This window comes from Vulpes lagopus, chromosome 1, assembly GCF_018345385.1.
Source record: "Vulpes lagopus strain Blue_001 chromosome 1, ASM1834538v1, whole genome shotgun sequence".
In the NCBI taxonomy this organism is placed as follows: Eukaryota; Metazoa; Chordata; class Mammalia; order Carnivora; family Canidae; genus Vulpes; species Vulpes lagopus.
Window position 1 is genome coordinate 146149317 of NC_054824.1, and position 16178 is coordinate 146165494.

The following is a 16178-nucleotide window of genomic DNA, read 5'->3' on the forward strand; positions in this document are numbered from 1 at the left end:
TGCTCACAGCGCAGCAGAGTCTGCAGTGGGGCTGCTCAACTCTCAGTCAAGCAGACCACCTGTGCTGTAGGCTGAGGGATTAAATTGTACCCTGTGAGGGGAGAGCTGCTGAAGATGTTTAAGTTGGTGAAGACATAATATAAAGCAAAAGAACCCATAGGACTATGTAGAAGATGAATCAGAATGAACGGACATGGGACACGGACACCCAAAAGGAGCTGACACAAGAGCTGTGACAGTTAAGACAGAAAATGAGGTCCAAATGGAACACAGCCTGGACTGAAAGAGCTCATCAAAATGTACATGGGACATAAAATACATAGGACAGAATGAGACAAGAAATACTTAGAGACAACCGTCAGGTTTTTGTTGCATAGGGCATGGATGGACGTGGACAGGAAACATAGCAAGTAGGGATTTGGCTGGAGGTGGCAGAAAGTAATGAGTTAAGTGTGAGACTCTGTTCAAAGACCAACAGAGACCAGTACTGAGCCAGTAGCATGTGAACAGCTAAGACCTGGAAGCAGTGAGAAATGGATCTGGAGGGGTACCTGGGTGGCTCAGTTGGCTGGGCATCTGATTTTGACTCAGGTCATGATCCCTGTCCTGGGGTTGACAGAGTCCCATGTAGGACTCTGAACTCAAGAGGGGAGCATGCTTCTCCCTCTGCCCCCTCCCCCTGCTTATGCTGTCTCAAATAAAATCTTTTTTTTTTTTTTTTCTCTCAAATAAAATCTTAAACAAAAAAAAGAAATGGGTCTGGAACTCCTCTGCTAAAACTACGTTGGAATTTTTTTTGCCAGAAATGTCACTAACAAATGGATGTGTTTAATGTACTTTGTTTCTTCACCTACGTTTATCATTTATTCCATCACCTAGTCCAAACCACCATGGTCTGACAAAAACTAGTGAACACTGCTACTGCTTCTGATTCCTCCCTGGGAGAAGGCTAACTGGCACAGGTATTTGTGTGAGAATGTGACACTGCTGGTCAAAGCAGCCGGAGTAACTTAACAGGACACCCAGGCTTTTGGACGGGCTCAAGATCTTCCAGTAAGAAACTTTCAATCACAGCCATGCTTCAGATCCTTACAAAGAATCTCTTCTAAACTCATGACAAACTATTTCAGAAGTATTTAACTAAAACACTATTTCAGCACAATATAATACTGTAAAAAAATAAAGTTGAAAATAAATGGAGATATGAATGCTCGATCTTCTCAAGTACAGTGTCTCTTACATGAAGTGGAAATACCATATTCATGGAATCCACTTAATGGTGCTCAGATTTTGGGTGAGGGAATTGGTAAAATGTTTTTTTTTGGGGGGGGGGCAAATGTGAGAAAACCTGTTAAAAGATACCAGCCATCAGAATCACATCACCTCAAAAAAAAAAAAATTTTTTTTAAAGGCTTCACATCCAGTGTGGAACTGAATGCAGGGCTCCATCTTGTGACCCTGAGGTCATGACCTGAGCCAAAATCAAGAGTCAGATGCTTAACCGACTGAGCCACTCAGGTGTCTCCATCACCTCAAATCTTAAGGTCCTTCTCTATGCGTTGTTTTCTATCCATTCAAAAACACATACATAAAACACATTCTCAAAAGAATCAGCAATTTTCTTACAAGTTTTTCACAGTATTTGATACAAATACTATCATACTAAACTCTAAAATCCACGGCATCTCAGACTGGAATGAGGGCATTAACTCTGTGTTTCCCAAGCTATTCTGCCACAGTGGCCACAGAAACCCTTTATACATAATGCCTATTCCAACAAAAGCATTCTGGGTAGTACTGGCATAAAGGCCTAAACTCCTTAGCAGAACATACAATATCCTCAACTGGTGGCTACTAACTCCACTAATCTCACCTCCTACTCTGCAGTGTAACCTCTTCCCCGAGACTGCCCCAATGCCAGTCATGTTTTCCTTGCCCACGTGTCCCATGAGGGCCAGAAGTAATTGGTTTTGCCTCCATAATGGTTTACTCCTTCTGCTAGGAATTATTTGTCTTCCTTCCCAGTTCCAGGGGGCTTTCTTCTTTGGGCCCCTGAGGCACCCACCGCAGAACAACCACATAGTACTATCATAAGTTCATGGTAAGGCCTTGTATAAGCATGTACTCAATAAATATGTGCTAAATGAAAGACACAGTTACACACTGTTGCCAAAAGAAAATGTAACAAAGAAAAGGAAATACTTATTTCTACAAATCTGTAAGCCATCCTGTTATAAACAAAAACAAAAATCTGATTTTAGAGATAACCTAGAATTTTAAATCCAGAATACAGTACTTTTCATATGAAAGGGGGCAGTGTTTAACAGACCTTCTACAAATTACACAAGAACAAGAGACCTTCCTAACTTGTGACAAAATGGTAAATCAAGGGATCCCTGGGTGGCTCAGCGGTTTAGCGCCTGCTTTCAGCTTGGGGTGTGATCCTAGAGTCCTGGAATTGAGTCCTGCATCAGGCTCCCTGCATGGAGCCTGTCTCTCCCTCTGCCTGTGTCTCTGCCTCTCATGAATAAATAAAATATTAAAAAAAAAAGGGATGGTAAATCAAATATTAAAGATACAAGCTGGCAAGGGGTATTAAGAATAGTACGTCTGGAGTAGAATTATTCCTGGATATGAGTCTCATTCTGCCACTTACTAGCTCTGAGAGCCTGGGCATTTAGAATCTACCTCAGTTTCCTGGTCTGAAAACACGAGATGTGAGCATCTCACAGAGTTATTCTGAGGACTACAGCAGATTGTACGTACATAAATCATTAGCATAATCACTAGCACACATTCTGTATATACCATTTATCTACATATACCATAAAGAAAACACAGGAAGAGGTAAGACATGACAAAAATGACAAGTGCTCTTAGGAAAGAATACATTTGTATATGTACACTTTAAAAATAGGTAGTCCATTAGATTATGAATTACCTTTTTGTTTGTTGTTTTTTTTTTTTTTGAATTACCTTTTTGTAGTACACACACACACACACACACACACACACACACACATGCTGGAGTACATACCGGGTCAACCTGCCATATGATAACCGTGGTATCTTTTGATCCTGTTGCTAGTTTAGTGCCATCATTGGAGAATTTACAGAACCACACTTCATTACAATGCTCCGTAAGTATCTGCTGAGTATAACATGGGAACTGCCTCCTAAAACAAAAAAGTCCACAAATAATTATTCTTTCAAAATAGACTAATTTAATAATGAAAAAGGTGAAACCAGTGATAAAACTTCATTGGATATAAAAACTTTAAAAAATAAGATATGAATGCCTTTGTAAATCTTAAAAAATCATGTTTACAGTGGTATGCTGAAAAAAGATTACTACAACATCAGTCAAGGCAATCTCAGGCGAAATCAGTAACCTGAAGTCTGCTTCAATGTGCAATTTATTCTCCCCCCCCCCCATTTCTCAAGATTAAACAGGAATAAAAATAGGTGTCTACCATAGAATTTTTTGGTCTGATTAAGTCAATTCATACAAATAAAATTTAATAATCAGGGTTTCACGTTGGTATAAGTTGGCAGGCATCACAAGGAACGTGCATTTTTATTTATATAAAAACAACCTAACATAACAGAGATGAGGCACTGCATGCAGTCAGACAAGTCTGGGTCACAAGCTTTCATGTCTTTGGAAGTCATTTCACTCCCTTGAGCCCCAGTTTCCTCATCTAGGAGGAGGTTAACAAACACCTAACAAGGTTCTTCTAAGGATGAGGAAAAACATCTATATGTTCTGGAGCACAACAGATACAAGTGATCTCTCCTCTATTTTGGGGGGCAGCAGAGAAGTGTAGTCATGGGTAGGGGCTGAGTGGCTAAGGATAAAGCCTTAGGAATGAGGTCAGCAGAATCTGAGAGACTGGTTCAAATGCTGGCTCAGCCACGTACTAGGTGGTTTCCCAGAAACAGGGAACCAAGTTTTCCAACCATAAACTAAAGACCACAGCACTTGCCTTACAGAATTCTCTATACTGGGATGCCGCACAAGACTGAGGTGATGGAGGCTGAGCATTCCCGTGGAGCCGAACACCTGGCAGGCACTTCCTCACTGGCAGTTACTACTATGTATTAAGGGTGAAGAATTGATGACTTCCGATTTTGAGAAAAGTGATCCCAAGACTGTTCCCAGGAAGCACTTTTTGAACTACGTGTAAATTCACTTTAAAACCATTTTATTCTTCTTCAACTTCTACAGCAGCAGAAAAAACTCCTCCACTGGAGCTTTCTGTGCCCACTTAGGAAGGTTATGTACTGTTATCAACCCAGAAGTCTTGGACACACACATGGCTACTCAACACTTGAAAATGTGGCTAGTACAGCTGAGGAACTTGATTTCTAAATGTAATTTTAATTTCCTTACGTTTAAATTTAAGTGGCCACATGTAATTACCTTTTGGACAGTCCAGCATGCCACTAGAGTCTAAGATTATAAAGAAGTTACGTAAACACTAGTGGATAAACTTTTCTTTCTTGGTGGGGCAGGGAGGCCAGAGGGAGAGGGAGAGAATCTCAAGCAGATTCTGTGCTGAGTGTGAAGCTCTACATGGAGATTGATCTCACGACCCCAAGATAATAACCTGAGCCAAAACCAAGAGTTGGATAGTCAATTGACTGAGCCACCCTGGTGACCCATAAACATTTCTCTTTTTAACTGAATGATAGTTGACATGTGATAGTAAAATAGTTTCAGATGTTCTATTACTCTACCATTATACACACACTACAAAACATTCACCAACACAAGTGTATTACAATATTATTGACTAGATTACCTATGCTGTACATCCCTGTGACTTGATAAACTTTTAAGTCTGTCTTGAAAAATGGTCTTCCCTATTTTTCCCCCAACCAATCTATAATTTAAAAATATATTTTATCAATTCATTACCCTGATAAATAATATATATTTAAAACTAAATTAAAATTCTTTATCAGGCACACAAGAAATCTCCACCTTAGCACTTGGCTATCTAGAGGCTGCTTTAAACTTCCAGATGGTCTAAAAATTGCTTTAATATTAATTATTATTTTATATCTGAACTTAAACATAATCAATACCAGTTGATACTTATGAAGCACTTACTGGATGCCAAGAACTGTGCTACAAAAAAAAAAAAAAAAAAAGGAACTGTGCTACATGTTTATATATAGTACTGCTAATTCTCAAAACTACCTTGCAAGGCAAGTAATATCTCTATCATCATGAGGCTTGGAGAGAGCAAGTAACTTGACAAATATCATAAACTGGTAACTGAATCAGGTTTAAACCTATGGTTGACTCTCCAAGACCTGTTTTTTTTTCAAATATCATTTTTTAAACTGCATTTTCCAAGACACTGTTGGATAAAATTCCAGTCAAATAAGTACTTCCAGTATCAAGTGTTCCCCCCCGCCCCTTATGGGTAGTAATTGATAGTGATATCATTTACTAGTGAGAAACATGGAGTATTTTAGGCCCAAAATACACAGTAATTCAAATGGGTAAAATTGATCACAAATGAAAAGATATATCTACAATCAGAGTAGCAAAATGTCCTTAAGGAAGGACCAATTCATAGTCAGAATTTAGGGAATAAGTCATCCAGTCTACTGACAACCAACTGTAAATTAAAGTGATTAAAGGGGTATTTAAACTGACATTTTTATAATTACTTAAATCTTAAAAAAAGACTAACAGCCTCCAGTTTATTCAAAGTCTAATTTTAGATGTATACAAGTGAAAGCTAATGACTTTACTTTCAAGTTAACTTAAAATTTAAGATGGTGTTAAAATATCATATATTCCCAAATAAAACTCAATAGTGTAGTATTTTAATTACTGAATCTTAATATTTTAAGTATCTGTAAATATTTCATAATAATCCTTTACTAAAAAATTAACTTAAAAATTTGCCTACAGACACAGTCTTCTTTAACCAAATATATTGTACATACTGTGAAAAATACAAATAATACATAATCTGATGAAAACTGTTCAGTGCTGATAAGAATTTTTAAAAGTTGAAGTTCATTTACTCATAATTAATTCTCTTCTCCAAAGAGAGAAGAGAAAACCTGGTATTTAGATCCCAACGCTAAGAATTAATTGACAAAAATAGAGTTTCCTAGTTTCAAATGCTCATCTAATTTCTGCAAGGGAGTAAAGCAGATAATAAAAAATACTAACTTTTCTTTTAAAGAGCTAAATGAAGGGGGATACTAGGAATTAAGTTAACTCCAGGTTTTTTCATAGTTCAGCAATATCTGGAAGATGGTACACACCAACTGTGTGCCCAACACACTTCTCCTTGGTGTCTGACTCTGAGGGTCTGGCTTGGGTAGGTTGGGGAGATGGCAGCCCCTCACTGAGATAGGGGACTCAAAAGAGGAAAAGTAGACCTTGCAGAGAGTAAGAGGAGAGGGAAGTTCTACTTTTGACATGTTGTGTTTAAGGTGTTTGAGCAACATGCACAGTTGTGTGAAGGTCTAAGGCTTAGATCAATGCTGTGGCTCTAGCCCAGGCCCGGGCACCATCAGAACCTAGAAGGGGAGGGTGGGAAGACAAAGAAACCTTGGGAAGACAAAGAAACCTTCTGGAACACACGTTTATTAAAGGGATGGGGACAGAGGAGGAGCCCAAGGTGCAGCCAACAGAGAAACAGAGTCTGCAATGTCTTAGAAGTCGAAGGAACAGTTTCAAGGCAAAGGAGTCAAAGGCTTCAGAAAGATCTAACCGTAGGCTGCATAGTAGTCCCTGGATTTAATAAAGAGCTCGTTCCTTATTAACACCAGGAACAGGGATCCCTGGGTGGCGCAGTGGTTTGGCGCTTGCCTTTGGCCCAGGGCGCGATCCTGGAGACCCGGGATCGAATCCCACATCAGGCTCCCGGTGCATGGAACCTGCTTCTCCCTCTGCCTGTGTCTCTGCCTCTCTCTCTCTCTGTGACTATCATAAATAAATAAAAATTAAAAAAAAAACAAAACAAAAAAACCACCAGGAACAGCTGTGGTGGTGTGCTGGCTGCAGAAAGCTGAAGAGTGAAGGACACAGATATTGTGAATGTGCAGGAGGACATTACTTTAAGCAGCAGACTGTCAGGTGTGTGTGTGTGCACGCGCATGCATGTGCCTGTAGTGGGGACTAGCAGAAGCAGAGTCAAAGTTCTGTTTTGTTTTTAGGAGATTATGGGGAAGACCTGCCCTGCTCATCAGTGGTTAGTTCTGAAAAGTGTGAACTTTTGTTCCTATGCAAAACCTCAAGAGTGCCTTCTCTGTAGCTTTACAGGAGGCTGATCCTTGTTCTGAGGGTAGAAAGTCAGATCAGAAGCTCCTGGGGGCGGGGGGGGGGGTGCTCAGGCAGTGAAGCTTCTGCTTTTGGCTCTGGTCATACATAATCCCGGGGTCCTGAGATCAAGCCCCGTGTGGGGCTCCCTGCTCTGCAGGGGTCTGCTGCTCCCTCTCAAATAAGTAGAAGTCATTAAAAAAAAAAAAGTCAGACTAAACATTTCCCATCATTTCCTTTCACAGGTACTGTTACAGAAATCGAGGCACTTAGGAAACACGTAGGTCACATTCTCACAGATTTGTTTCTACTGACACCTCCTGAACCACCAAGCCTACCATAAATACTTTTCAATCCATTTCACCAGCAACAAATCCATGAACCAAAAAATGGTTTGGGTTCACAACTGCCTTAATTTTAACACTGGTCTCAAGTTCTCTAAAGGAGCTGCGAAGGATGAAACCATATACCCTTTTAATCTATTATCTCCTATGTCAACTCAAATGAAAAGATTAAAAATTCTCACAAGCAAGAATATCAAAGGAAAAGGATCTCTAATCAGTTTCTTTTAGGACATTTACAACACACACCATGTAATTATCCAGTATGTGAAGATGAATGACACTAAGTCACTTAAAGCCAACAGCTCAATCATCTTCAGCTTCTCAGTGCATGTGGGGAGGGGGAGGCGCGAACTCAACCACGTGACATGGTTTACATGCGCCCCTTCCACATCAACCCCACTCACACTGCACAGCACAAAATACCTATAGCTGTTCCCAAAGCCTGCACGGGGTCTACACTCTGGTCCCACCTACCCCGGCCACTTACAGCCTTCAGTCCATGATCTTTGCTAAACAAAGTGGGCACGTGTAGTACAGTGGGTTCAGGTGTGGTTCACCAGACCCAGAGCATCTCCCTCTGGGAGTTTGAAAGACTGCAGAATTTATTTTTCAGTATCTTAAAAATTAAAGCCCTGCTTTAATTTTAGAGATTATTAAAATGGTAGGGACATTTTCACTCAGAATACTCCTAATATCTAAAGTGAGATTGAATTATGGACATGAACAGGTATAATAAAACCCAAATCAGAAAGTTACTGCCTGTTACTCTAACCATTTTTAGTTTAGAGGCCAGGTTCTACTAAAAAGCAGAACTTCCATTATGAACAAAGTATTTCCATGATTTTTATGAGCAGAAAATAATTGAGGCGACTGTTAAAATAGCCATAACGCACAGAGAGAGTCACTCAGTGACTTCTGGCACCCAAGGACAGCAGACACTCAGGTCACTGGCTTCCCCACCCAAAACCATTCACAAGCCCTTACAATGATGGCCGGAGAGAGAAAATGACCAACTAACAACATGAAGACAAGAAGAGGAAAACTGGGTTTTCCAGTTTCCCCTCTTAAGATGCAGGTCATCCCACAAACACGTCCCAATTGCTCTGCTTGCAAAGCTGAATCAGGCACAAATGGTTTCACATTGATAGGATAAAGCTCCAAAAAAGAAAACATTTTAACAAAGTTCATACCGAGTCTGTTAAATCTGTAAGGAGTTTTTCTCTTACCTACTACAAACATGATCTATAAGCAGAGACACAGAATCTAGATTATTGTCAAGTTTGGTATTGTGATATAGGCACCGGTCCCTTTGTAGCTCCACAGCCTGCCGCAGGAGAGTCTGTAAACGCCGTGGAGGAAGCATCACTGATGGTGGTAAATATGCTTTAAGAGAAGACATTTTTAAGAAGAGAGATAAAAATAAAAATTAGAAGACCAAGACAGTACAAATTTTCATTTAAGACACCTGCTCCACTTTTGCTGCCCTTGCCCTCAAGTATTACATCTCTCAGTGCAGTGGCAGGCAAGGAGACACAGTATGAGCCTTAGGAGTATTTGTCAGCAGCTACAGCTATGTGGCCACAAAATGGAGCAGATACAAGGGCTCCAGTTTGTATGTGAATTTCCAAAAACAAAAACACAAAGCAAAAAAATAAAAAATAAATAAATTTAAAAAATCCAAAAACCCCCACTACTAACAAAATCCCCCAAAAAGTCAATGAAGAGAAAATCTGAGGATGACTGTGTCCCAGTGGGAGACTGAGCATCACTAAAAACGTTAAGAGACCTCCACTTCACAAAGAGCAAGCCAACATGTTGAAACAGGTTCCAGCTCCCATCAACTTGCTTCTAATGCCAAGGATTCCGTGAAAATTCAGGGCATGATGGTGTTTTGATCCTGAAATCATCTATTCTAATTCTTCCATGCCTCGAACCTCCCCAACCACACAATTTTCTGACTTTTTAGGATCTCTACTCTCATACCTCAATATGGAACATGGGATAACATGATTTAATCTGAGAAGGAAGAAAGATCTTTTCTATAAAAATGTGGCAAAATAAAACTACTCTAATTTGGATAATACATATAACATATGGGGGGGGAGGACAATTTACTTAAATCTGGTTAAAAAAAATTTACTTAAACCTGGGCTTTCCTATTGAAATCAACAAATATTGAAACACTTTTAGTTTATGTTTCTGGTTTATATTTTCTTTTTCCCTGAAATCACAGCATTTCTCCCCCAAACAAAACCTTAACAGGAGCATCATGGCATAACACAAATGAAGGGAGAACTTCTTTGGGACCTGTGCTCTCTGCCCCAACTCCAGGGGAGGCTAGCTGCTTCTCAGGCTCAATGGCAGGGTTTGGAAACCTTTGGTTGAAAGGGCTTCTTAATGGCTTTTCCCTTCTTTCCTATATAACTACTCCCTCCTCGCTGAGGGTATGTCTAGACACAAGATTTCCTGATCAATTCATAGTTATCTATTTCTAATTAAGAAAAAACACAGAAACACCAGAAAGTAAGACTCTTACTCTGCAGTTTGTCCAGCAGTTTGGATCGGGAAGCTGTTCCTTTGCCTTCCCATTCTGCTTTTGCACGTAGGTCTTCTGCATGGCTACACATGAGATACCTAAACACAGAACAGAGAAAGTAACAAATATCAAACCCTTTCCTTGGATTAAACGTTAACTGAAAAATACCAATATTTTTACTAAGAAAACATATATCAAGTTCTTACTAAGAAATATATTGAGAAATTTCTACAATGGACCCAATCCATTAATACACCTGGCACCTGGATATAATTACTAATATGTAATCCAACAGTAATAGCAAGATATATAATGTTACTGTCATGACATCTTCTTATCTGTTAGTAGAATACATTCCCACGCTTGTTATCATACGTAGTTATATACTATAGCTCTTACTGCTTGCCAGTCTCGGTCCTAAGCGCTCCACATGTATGACTTTATTGAACACAGGTCGCAATCCTGTATGCAGCAAGCACTGGCACTTTATTTTCACAAATGAAGAACCCAAGGCACAGAAAGCCTCAGTAACTGGCTGAGGGTTACAAGGCAAAAAAATGGGGGATATGAACTCAGGCATTTTTAACTGCAAAACTTGCTCTTAATTACTATGCTAACTGAACTGCTTCTCACTAGTAAAATAAAACTCCCCCCAAAACTCCAAATAAATTTTAAAAAAACCCTCAAAGATATTTACACTAATTAAACAAAAACAACATACCTTCAAGAGTTTATCATAAACGTCACTCAAGAAATGGTATAATTGGATAATCATCCTTGGGTCATCCTGTGAAAGGTATTGAGATCCCAAAGTGGAGACTTAGGGAACTGTTTCATTACTAGCTATATGTGCCAAAGGAGGCATAAATGCTAAAGTCATGGATTCTGGAGAATACACGAGGGCCCCCTGCTGGAAGTGTGACCCTGACCTCATTCTTCTCAGAAGAACTGGCTTTAAAAGTGAAAGAAGTGAAAGCATGATTCAGACATGGAGATGAGACCTGGCAAGTAACTCTCCTGCTACTCTGTCTGATACTCTGTTCTCGGATCCATTCTTCTAACTTGTAAAAAGGGTATTAAATAAGGAAGTGAGGATTAACGAAGATGGGTATGTGAAGTACTTGGTCCATTAGCTGTTATACACATAGAGCTTAATAAGTGATAAGAGCTGATGTGAGCATCACCTCCTATTTTTCTTGGCTGCATGAAGCAAACCGTATTCAGCACTAAGTTCCTTGCCTCTTACCCAAGAGTAGAACCACCTGCTCTCTTGCTATTTAGTATATGATGTCTTAACCGAGGAGAACTTCGTTTTAATAGCAAGAATAACTGGCCTCAAAATACCCTATTGCAGAATTTTCGGTTTCTAAAATAAAATTTATTATCCATAATTTTTTTTAAGTTTTTTTTTTAAATTTATTTATTCATAGAGACACAGCTAGAGAGAGAGAGGCAGAGACACAGGCAGAGGGAGAAGCAGGCAGCATGCAGGGAGCCCGATGTGGGACTCGATCCCGGGTCTCCAGGATCATGCCCTGGGCTGCAGGCGGCGCTAAACCGCTGCGCCACCAGGGCTGCCCTATTATCCATAATTTTATGGAAAAATTGCTCACTTTTAGAATTCTGCAAAAAAGACTTAATGATTGATTCTGCTGTCCCTTTTGAAAATACACATTATACCTTAAGGTTCCAAATGAAAGTCTGTTTATGGGAAGCTGTGTGGTGTAACTGAAAGTATGCTGGGCCAGTAGGAAGAAAGCCTGGGTCCTCATGAGAACTCTGCATCTGGCTGTCTCTGGGTCATTCCCTTATGGGAAACGGTCAAAGGGCACAGCGGGTGAAATTCATTTTAGAATAAAAACTATGTGATTCAGTTATATGTTCTGTTACCAGAGCAAGAAAAAATTCATCATGTGAACGGTCTTTGAGTGACACAGAAATCAGACCCCTTATCAGAGAGGTAAACAGAACAAGGCCAGCTGTCAAGTATGACCCAGCAAAGTACCCAGCACACTGCACGATGCAGATGCAGTGAGTGAGGACCAAGGACTCTGCTGAGACAAACCAGGCTTGCAATCCTGGCTCTTTACTTTATTAGTTCTATCGTGGACTGGTTACTTCACTTCTCCAAGGTTCTGTTCCTTTTTCTCGAAAACCCTAAAACGAACTCTACACCTCTTTGTGTCTATCGTTTTTGTCCATTATTTTGTATCTGAAAACTCATAATGTGTTAATGTTGTTCTAGAGGCTGGGGGGCCATATCTACCATATAGTAAAAAAATGCTATGAAGGAAAAAATTAAAAACAATGATGTGACAGAGAACGCCTGGTGGATGGTTTTAGGAGGACATGGTTTTAGGGACCAGAGCACCTAGGAGCCAGCTATGGGAAGATTAGGGGAAGAACATTTACGATAGAGGGTAGAGGCAGTGAGCGGCTTGGCCAGTTAAGGAACAGCAAAAACATTAATGTTGCTAGAGTAAAGAAGAAAGAAAAAGATGGTGGGCAAGGGTCAGGGTCTCCGCAGGCATGAGCAGAGATTCTAGAACTTAATGGTGCTAGAAAGCCAGTGGGAAGTTTTAAGAAAGGGAGAGAAGTGGCTGAGTGTGTGGTTTTACTTATGTATTTATCTGGCTGCTGTGTGAAATCTGTGTCATTAAGGGAGTGAAAATGAACTCAATGGGACTCATGAGGAGGCCACTCGCATATTCTGGGAGAGATGTTTATGGATAAACTAGCAGAGAGGTTGTGAGTTGTGGAGATGGAGAGAAATGGACAAACCTAGTTATGTTTTAGAGTTGGGCCAATACAGGTCAGAGTTAAAATATTTAAAAAACGCAAGGACAAGGTTTGATGTTTGTCTGAGATGGGAAAACTGGGAGGAGCAGGTGGTGGGGAATGGTGGGAGAAGACAACTGGATTGGAGAACCTCACTGTGACACACATCTCTGAGACACTCAAATGGAGACTTGTCAAGGAGGCTAGAAGACCCATCACACTGGGAAATGGGGGGACAGCCTCCAGCATAGACACGGCATGTGAGGGTGCAGCATAGAACGAGGTGACCTGGTGGGGTGTGTGGACACAGAACAGAAGGGAGGTGCAGATCCAAGGCCTCAGCCCCTGGACATGGGAAGAAGGAACATGAGGATTGAGGGACACTGTGTACAGGAAACGCATGGCAAGGATCTGGGGCGGGACAAGCATGCATTATGGAGAACGTCTGACAAGGTACACTGGAAGCATCACTGCTTACTGTCTGCACAGAGGATTACCCCACAGGGTTTTTACAAGACTATGACACGGCGGTACGTATTTCTTCTTTCTTTCACCCACTTAAGTATCTCTCTAGTCTCCTATGGGATGCTTCCGAGGAGGACACAAGTAGCTCGAACATGTTTCAATGATTGTATCCAGACAAACAGCATCCAAGGATTTAGCAATGTTCTCATCTTGGAGGAACAGGCACTCTTGATAAAAATGACAGCCCCTCAGCCACCCTGGAGTTAAGAGCTGAGCGTCCTTACCCACTGAGGACGTGAATGCGCTCTGTATTGTACTTCAGGGGTGTCAACTCGCAGCGCAGAACCTGAAGCGCCTCCAGGACCTTGCCATCCTCCAGGTATTCTAGGTACTTCTGCTGCAGCAGCAAAAACTTCATCCTCTGACATGACAGAAAGCAGCAGTCAGGGGAAAGAAGTTGATGGAAGTTTCAGAAAATGTTTGTGCCTAAACAGAACAGTAGAAACCATTCTACTACGCCCTTGGAAAATAACTTCTTATAAAGCTTTAAGAGGACTCAAGATATTTTGGTTTAATAGAGTCACAGATTAAACGTGACTCTGCTCAATTCCACATCTTAATAAAACTCTGCTTTGATGAATCATCTCAAATTAGGTAAGACTATTGGTGACCAAGGCATCAACAGAGGAAAAAATGAACTCTGCCCTTAAAACGTTCACCTAGAATTTTATTTCTTGTGTGAAAACTCAGACCGAAATTTGTTTTTAAAGTGTGACTTTTATAACAAGGCATTACGAGGTTTTATATAACAAGTTTTGAAGAGATGGCAAAAAAACCGGTTAATGGAAAAATTATTTAAAAATGACAACGTGCCAGGACAAGTAGATGGGAAAGCACAACTAGAGCAGAAGTGTCAGGCCTGGCTCATAGGGAGTAAGAAGAGCTGTCCAGCAGAAGGACTGGAGGTCCAGGTGCAGAGTAGGCTCGAGGGAGCCTGATGGAACTGCTCTCGCTAGGATGTTTATGACAGAAGGCTGAACCGAGAAATCTGCAAAAGGAGGCAATCTCTGTGTGTGTGCTGGAAACAGCCTGATCACTGGTGCGTTTAACTATGGGGCACACAGTTAGGATCAGCTCTTTTCTCCCAAAAAGGAGAGAGCATTTCCAGCTCACTGGGAAGCACATTCACATTTAGTTTTTCTCTGAAATATGTTTGGCTTTAATACTTTATAATGTCCCTTTACTCTATCACTGTACTTTTAACTGGAGAGCATCAATAGTCATAATCTTTGCAACTTTTCTGCTAGAGGAGAGAGATGCTTAGGAGTATCAGGCTGAGAGTTTTTCCACAATAGAAGACCACTGCTTGGAGGGGCTCTCATCATACTGCTACCTGCGGCTCTGGAGCAAGCCGGTTGCTGCAGGTGCAAAAGTCCGTAGACAGAAAATGCCAGTCATATTTAGAGACCCCAAGGAATACAGTGGTAAAGATGTTAAACCTACTTAAAAAAAAAACCAAACGACAGCTTTTTCTTCCTCAGTAAGAGGCTTACTTTGAACACATTAAGTATGTATACACTGCTGTCCAAAAAGGGTGCAGAAATGATAATTTCTTTACAAAATTAAGAATACCATGAACTTCTCTACAAGACTGTCCATTAGGGAGTATTAGAAGAATGGTATACCTACAATCCTCTAAAAAATGGTTTCTAGAGAAAGTAAACAAAACAAACCCTGTCACAGAAGTTAGGTCTACATTTAAACACATCTTTTATAAGATGCATTGCCTATGTGTGGTGATTATCTAAACTTAAATCTGTAACTAAAGAACAACAGGAAAAATTTCAAACTCTAAGATAAGCTCCCGTTAACTCTAGAAAAACTACACCTACCAAATTTTACACATCCAGTTAGAGTGTCTAGTGAATGCTTCAGAAACAGATCAGTTACCAATAAGCCCTGGAAAGTGTGTTCTTGCACATGGAGCCCAAAGTCAACCTTTATTATGTTAAATAAAAAAACACTCTCCATGTCCATCAGGTGACAAAAACCAAAAGACTAAATAATATAAAAATCAAAGGATTTTATATTTGAGGTTATATTCTCACCATTTTATTTTCTGAAAAAGACTTCCACTCTCTATGAAATGTAGAGTTTATATATTTCCATTTGCTGATACTGCCAGTTTCGTTTCACATAATGTTTCTGATTCAAACTTGAGAATCACGTTTAGTTGAACAATTTTTTTCATTTAAATTAATGCCATGTGGAACTGGCCAGTATCTGTACTTGATTTCTCTACTAACTTTTCTTGGCAATTGGAAATTTGGAGAAAATTACTTTTTATTTTCTGGGGTGTCAACTGTGAGGTCCTAGGCACATCCCCTATTCCAATGTGTGTAGGGACAGTGCCCCAAGCCCTATTTCCCCCTTATTTTCCCACCAAGATCCTGATAGAACATGCTACTGTCTTTCTATGGGGCAGGGGTGGGGCCAGAGAGGACAGCAGAGGGAAAACTGTGAGAGAAGCCCACACAAACACATAATTCTGGATATACATGGCATGCTATAAAGGTAGGGCACAGACATTTTTCTATGAGTCATTTTATCCAGATTAAAACAAAGAATATCCTCAAATGGATATCGAATCCTCGTAGTATGCATGGCAACTGACAGGCTACTGGCTAAGCACAGCTAGAGATCTGGTTGAAAGAGATGTTTATTTTTCTAAAAATCAGTTCAATTTGTATTTGACACATAT

General features: G+C 40.3%; 1 protein-coding gene across 2 annotated transcripts in view; it reads right to left on the reverse strand.

The window, feature by feature from the left end:
- Window positions 1-16178, reverse strand: part of WDR26 (WD repeat domain 26) — a 39719-nt gene that overhangs the window by 17608 nt on the left and 5933 nt on the right. For both annotated transcript variants that reach the window (XM_041753038.1, XM_041753029.1), the window contains exons 4-7: window positions 13702-13838; window positions 10175-10272; window positions 8865-9021; window positions 3038-3176 (exon numbers count right to left, since the gene is read on the reverse strand). In XM_041753038.1, the coding sequence (XP_041608972.1) occupies window positions 3038-3176; window positions 8865-9021; window positions 10175-10272; window positions 13702-13838 (531 nt within the window). The remainder of the gene's footprint in view (window positions 1-3037; window positions 3177-8864; window positions 9022-10174; window positions 10273-13701; window positions 13839-16178) is intronic.